This window comes from Scyliorhinus canicula, chromosome 15 (assembly GCF_902713615.1).
Source record: "Scyliorhinus canicula chromosome 15, sScyCan1.1, whole genome shotgun sequence".
In the NCBI taxonomy this organism is placed as follows: Eukaryota; Metazoa; Chordata; class Chondrichthyes; order Carcharhiniformes; family Scyliorhinidae; genus Scyliorhinus; species Scyliorhinus canicula.
This window is the reverse complement of record NC_052160.1, coordinates 70699349-70706357: the sequence shown is the minus strand read 5'-3', so window position 1 is coordinate 70706357 and position 7009 is coordinate 70699349. Positions and strand designations below refer to the sequence as shown.

The window sequence follows — 7009 nt, the reverse complement described above, 5'->3', positions numbered from 1 at the left end:
TTGGAGTCGGGTCCCTTGGAGGCCATATTGGGGCTGCTGAATGGTTCGGGGGCAGATGTTGTGGCCTTCACCTTATTGATTGCTTGAAGGTGGGAAGGTGGGTTCTGTTGGGTTTGAGGCCAGCTTCTCTCCCCTGTGCCTCGGCGTGCCGGGGGGGGGGGGGGGGGGGGGGGGGGCAGTGGGTTTTTTGGAGAAGGTGAAATTTGTTTAGAGGGCAGATGAGGAGTTGCACCAGGGATGGGTATTGTTTGTCTCATATTTTGGGGATCTGGTTGCCATCGGTTGGGGGGGGGGGTGCAGTTCAGGTAGGGCGGCATTGGATATTTTGTAAAAATGTTAATGTTGAAAATTTGAATTAAAATATTTTTCAAAAGATCCCTGGATAGGATGTCTGACTCGACTTTGTCCTACTTATGGACTAGGCAGTTCCAAACCTTCACGCCAGTCGGTCGCGTATCGTCGTTGTTCGTTTTTTTTTTCTTCCTGTACTTTCTCCTGGTATTTGAGAGATGGGACAAACGGCAGCTTGGTAAGGTTATTCTCTCCTGTTTGGTGACAGTAAGCCCACGTCGAGTTGTCGCCCTCCAGTGTGACATGGCAACACGGAGATCTTGTTCCTCTGCACTTCACGGTGAACAGTGTAAGCCATTCACTCACTATCGTCCAATATAATATTTTCAGGGTGTACAAAACAAGTTGAACATTACGCACAGTGTCCCTCGTGGACATGCTTGAAGTATTTCACCCCCACGGATAGTGACTAAAGCTTGCAATTTTATTCCAAATTTGCAACTTATTTCCGTTGCAGCGGTTCTTTGGTGTGATTGTGCTATGCTTCACACATCCTCACCACCTTCTCCTCCATTGCTCGAATGGGCAGCACCATAGCACAGTTGCTTCACAGTTCCAGAATCCCAGGTTCGATTCCGCCATGGGTCACTGTCTGTGCGGAGTCTGCACGTCCTCCCTGTGTCTGCGGGGGTTTCCTCCGGATGCTCCGGTTTCCTCCCCCAGTCCAAAGATGTGCTTATTAGGTGGATTTGCCATGCTAAATTGCCCTTCGTGTCCAAAAAAGGTTAGGTGGGGTTACATGTGTACGGGGATAGGGTGGAGGTGTGTGCTTGGGTAGAATGCTCTTTTTCCAAAGGCCGGTACAGACTTGATGGGCTGAATGGGCTGGTTCTGCGCTGTAGATTCTATGATATAATTGTTGATGGCCAATACAGTTCCCCTGATGGCTACCGTGTGTTATCTCTTCCCCTGTGCCCCTGCAGTTTGTCCTGGTAAAGAGCACTTAGCTTTGCTTTGAAATTGCACCTCCTTAAGGTGTTTTTTGTACAGACAAAAACACACCTACACTTGGAGCATATAATAAATTTCAGAATATTTTCAGATGTGTAACACTTTTTTGCTGTGCCATCCTGAAGCTGCTTCTGTTTTGTTGACATTGTGTACATCTTCCAGGATGATATCTACCCTACACCACCTACTTGTAGGCTGAGCAAAACATCTGCAGTTTTTTTCGGATTCAACCGTCCTGTAAGTCATAGCCTGTGTTTTTATCAGTTGCCGTTGTACTCTGGGTGGTGCATTCATCAGTGGCTTATGCCAAATCTGGCTTATGGTCCATTTTCACCATGAATCATTCACCAAACACATGTTTGGATTCTTGTGATACTAAATAACAGAGCTAGGGTTTTGTACTCTTGTTTGGAATATAAATGAAATGAAAATCGCTTATTGTCACAAGTAGGCTTCAATGAAGTTACTGTGAAAAGCCCCTAGTCGCCACATTTCAGCGCCTGTTCGGGAAGGCTGTTACAGGAATCGAACTGTGCTGCTGGCCTGCCTTGGTCTGCTTTCAAAGCCAGCGATTTAGCCCAGTGTGCTAAACAGCCCCTTATGAATATAAACAATGCTTGTGATAGACGTTAAGGGCAGCACGGTAGCATGGTGGTTAGCATCAATGCTTCACAGCTCCAGGGTCCCAGGTTCGATTCCCGGCTGGGTCACTGTCTGTGTGGAGTCTGCACGTCCTCCCCGTGTGTGCGTGGGTTTCCTCCGGATGCTCCGGTTTCCTCCCACAGTCCAAAGATGTGCGGGTTAGGTGGATTGGCCATGCTAAATTGCCCGTAGTGTCCTAAAAAGTAAGGTTAAGGGGGGGGTGGGGTTGTTGGGTTACGGGTATAGGGTGGATACGTGGGTTTGAGTAAGGTGATCATTGCTCGGCACAACATCGAGGGCCAAAGGGCCTGTTCTGTGCTGTACTGTTCTATGTTCTTGCACAATGCACATTCCTAACCCTGATGATTCCTGAGACTGTCTCCTGTTCTTTCTGCTGCGATCAGTGAACTGGCCATGCTGTTTGGTTTTGCCCATCACTGCAATGTCATTGACAATGCAGAATCATTCAGGAATGTTATGCTGCTGGGACAGATCCTGACTAGCCGAAGGTAACCAAAGGGGTATCTTCCACGTGGTGTCCTAAATGTCATGATTTCTCGAGATCCCTCTGCCAAATGAACTGACCATAGTCAAGTTTTGATGTCCAGTTTGGAATTTCATTTCTTTCATGTTGGAACCTTGTGTGGGCATCTCTTTAGTGAGATTTAGACATGCCGAGTTGTGCCATCTTATTTCAGTACATGTGTGATGACAACAATAGTGTGCCAATGCACACAACTAATAATGCCGTTATGCTCTTGTCATCCGACTCTGTCTTGCTTCTCTGTTGACCAACAACATTGCATCTTCTGTTGTGCACCACCATATCTGAAATTTCCTGTATTGTCAAATCTATTTGGGGTAGATCTGTAGATCATGGACTGGCTCGATGTGTTTTATTCTTGGCCTCTTCCATTGCAATAGGTGCGTTGCATTCTGTACGTACTGGTAACCCTGTTACAGCTGGTCCACATTGTTTAAGAAAAATCGAAGCATAGAATATAGGTGCAGGAATAGGCCATTTGGCCCTTCCTTCAAGCCCGCAGCACTTCAATTTGATCATGGCTGATCATGCAAATTCAGTATTCCACTCCCGCTTTCTCTCCATCCCCCTTGATCCCTTTAGCCACGAGGGCCACGTCCAGCTCCCTCTTGAATATATCCAATGAACTGGCCCCAGCAGCTTACTGTGAGGTTTTATTTTGCGTTCAGACTTTCTGCATTTCAATACAAATGTAACAATGCAATGAATGGGTGAATGCAGGCATATCATTGGCTCCCAACAGTCCAGAAACCCACTTCTTCAGGATTCTGGTAAGATTTTTGCACTTGTCCCTGTATCAACTTTGGCTTTGAGTATATGACAGTGATGTCTCTTTGGGCACATGCTGTTGATCATAATAGTAAAGCTTCTTGACTATTTTGACTTCATCTACACATTCACAACATGGATAGCACGTTCAGACTTTTCCACTTTGCATCCTTACCTGGTCTGTCTTGTGGGCGATCTGACACACTCTTGATTGCTGTTATATGCCACAGAGACTGTTTGGTCGTGTCTTTTGCAACCTCTGGTTGCACCCCCCAGAACCAGAATTCCTGCCAAATGTCCTATTGCACCACATGGCTTGCAAAGGTCTTGGAATGCAGGGCAAATGAATTCCCTCCCATATTGGCACAGTGGTTAGCGCTGCTGCATCACAGCACCAGGTCCCATGTTCGATTCCGGCCTTGGGAGACAATATGGGGTTTGCATGTCCTCATCAAGTCTGCGTGGCTTTCCTCCGGGTGCTCCGGTTTCCTCCCACAGTCCAAAGATGTGCAGGTTAGGTGGATTGTCCATGTTAAATTGCCCCTTGGGGTGTGGATGCAAGAAAAGGGGGCAGGGGTTTGAGCCTAGGAAGGGTTCTCTTTCGAAGGGTCAGTGCAGACTCAATGAGCCAAGTGGCCTCCTTTTGCACTGTAAGGATTTTATGAACAGCACCGACAGTAGCAGTTCAAGACGCTGGCTCACCATCACCATCATCGTGGGTGCAATTGGAGATGGACAAAGATTGCTAATCTTGTCCACACAGTGTGAAAGAATAAACCACTTTTGCAGTGGATACAGGATACCATAGTAGCAGATGGTTGTTTTGTTTGCTTTCTACATCCTAGCTACCACACATTATTGTCATTAAGACAGTCACCCAAGGCCAGAATGAAACCCGGGTCCCTGGTGCTGTGAGGCAGCAGAGCTAACCATAACATCCTTCTGATCCTCCTTGGATAGGCCGAGCGTTGACTCAATGCAACCCCTCATTTCTAATGGCTGTTTTATTTTCACCACGTATTTAATCTGAATCTGCAACACATAACATTCTATCCTTTTTGTTTTTAAAAACCCTATATTTGGATAGGAAATCTGGTGGCCTTTTAATTCATGCTGATGAATGTAGTGGTCATCTTCCTGATGTTCCCTGTTGACCTCTCTCTCTTGCTTTGTAATCTCTCCCCTTGTGGAGAGACTCAGTAATGCAGGTGCTTTTAAAAAAAATTCTCTTCCCTCTTTGGCTGTAGTTCAGGTTTTTGCTCCACATCCCAGTCTGCAAAATGGGAAGCCAGTGCCACTATTTGACCTTTTGGCACAGGAATAGCCCCTGATTTAATGGTGCTGCTACTTTTGTCAAAACCGATTTGCACAGTGTGACACTGAACTGACTTGTTCCCATTCAGAACTGATATCCACTGTACTTCAAAACACTAAGAAGTCTTACAACACCCGGTTAAAGTCCAACAGGTTTGTTTGCAATCACTAAGTTTCAGAGCGCTGCTCCTTCATCAGGTGACCTGCGCTCCAAAAGCTAGTGATTCCAAACAAACTTTAACCTGGTGTTGTAAGGCTTTTTACTGTGCCCGCCTCAGTCCTAATGCTGGCATCTCCACATCATGGCTTCCGCACAGTGTCTGTGGAGAAACTGTCTCCCAGGGTTTTGGTGCGCGTGCTACCACTGAACTGCACCAAATCTTGTCTGTGGCTCCTCCTGTGATCTTCAAACTCTCAATCCTGCAATCATAAGATATGGAAGCAGAATTAGACCATTTGGCCCATCGAATCTGCTCCGCCATTCAGTCATGGCTCTGAAATTTGAGATGTGGTCTAAAAGTGCAGCCTTGGACTTCATGCTGAATAATTTTCTTGGATTAATTTCAGTGGTCCTCTAACTTCATATTCGTAGACCAATTCAGTAGGATTAAATCTGATGACTCATTCCAGTGCATCCCTAATAGCGAATAATAAAAATAGAATCCCTTTGTCCCAATCAGGAGGGTGATGCGACCATCAATTCACGCGAAACAGAGTAGATGTAAACTGTGGCTTTCATCGACTAGAACAGTGCCTGCCTGCGACTGCTCTGCTAGTGAGAGCTGCCTACAGGGCTACTGCTCTTTATACCTCCCCTCAAGGGGTGGAGCCAGGGGCGGAGCCCAACAAAGGCACCAACATGATACATTCCAGGTAATACCTTACAATGGTCCATAGGTGGAGCCCACGTGGGCAACAGCATGATACAGTGACATACATGGTGAATGGTTAAAGCAATATGTTCAGCACAGAGGGTATACTTAGTGATGTGCTCTCATCGTGGCTTTCAAGGTTTGATGCTACCACCTCTGATTTTGGATGAAATGTCGATTTGTACAATTTTATCTCCAGGATAGTTTTACCTCTCGAGTAATTTTGACCTGAAATCTGCCCCTTGATCTGTGGAACTCTAAGCCGTATCTAATAAAGCATTTGCTAAATTCCTCTACCATTCTCCCAACTATAATGTAGATCCATAATAGTTAACAAGTATCGATTTGTGTGTGTGTGTCAGCATCAGTCCCCAGCATACTGATGTGGACGCTGTTTATTACGCTGAAAGCATCTAATCTTTCCTGTGACTCTTATCCCTTCCGCATTGTCATTTGTATGTTGAGGTTTCATCTCCTTGGAAGTTTTAACGATTCTCTTTTTCCACCCCCCCCCCCCCCCCTTGCTTGACTGTCCTTTATTGCATCTTCCCATTTCCTATCATTCTCCGACTTAAGAGTGTTGAAAGTATGAGCTAACTCATAATCCTCAGCAAGCTCCGCTGCATGTCTCGCAAACCAAATGTATGTTTGAAACTGTTCTGCCACTTCTTTTGTCTGGAAGCATCCGGTACTAACTCATAAAGCAGTCTTTCTCTTCACTGTCTCATTTACCAGAACTTTCCTCTGGCAAAAATGCATAGACGTCATCAGCACAAACCACAAGTTTACTTTGCAAGAGCAACGTCCAAATATCTTGTGGCCATTTAATCTGTTTGGCTATTTTCTCAAAAGCTTTAAAAATACCCCTGTGCCCTTTTCTTCAATTTTTGCAAATGCCTGTACAAATCGAAACATCTCCTCACTAAGAACTGATATATTCAGCTCTGTTGTTCGGCTGCAATTCTCTGCATTTTAATTTGATCTCTTTTTTTTTGCTTTCTGCTAATGCTAGCTACTGCATTTCCACTTCCCTTTGGGAAATTCTCTTTCCCCCCCCTTGCACTTCTAATTTCTTCATTTCTATTCCTCTTTGAACTGGCTGAATTTCAATTACAATTTCCCCATTTTTTGACATACGGAACCTGTATATTTTAAATGAATTGCTATGCTTTCAATTACTTCAGCTTTTCTGACCTCTGTAGATATCCTAATTCCTCTGCCAATTTCGCGAACTTGGCTTTGGTGCAAATTTCAAATTTGCTAAGTTTATATTGTTTACTTCGAAAAAGGCCTGGGTTAGAACAGGACCCATCCTTGCAGTCTCCTTATTTTAAATAACACATTCTGACTTGGTTTCACATTGCCTCATGCTCATTATGTTTAAAAAGTCACAAATCCCCTCCATCCAAATGGAATTATGTTTTTTTTAAAACAAAAAATTAAGAGTACCCAATTAATTTTTTCAGTTTGAGGGGCAATTTTAGAGGAACTGTTACTGGGGAACAAATGGGAGGTCGGGAACGGCGAATGCCTGCGGAGGGTGCGAGCTAGAGGCTGGCCTAAAAAG

At 45.0% G+C, this 7009-nt stretch overlaps 1 protein-coding gene across 1 annotated transcript in view; it reads left to right on the top strand.

Moving 5' to 3' along the window:
- Positions 1-370: 370 nt before the first annotated feature.
- The window catches only part of LOC119978721 (lipopolysaccharide-induced tumor necrosis factor-alpha factor homolog), a 29327-nt gene continuing 22688 nt past the window's right edge, over positions 371-7009 (top strand). Inside the window, exon 1 of the mRNA XM_038820556.1 lies at positions 371-529. Within this exon, the coding sequence (XP_038676484.1) occupies positions 388-529 (142 nt within the window). The 5' untranslated portion in view covers positions 371-387. The remainder of the gene's footprint in view (positions 530-7009) is intronic.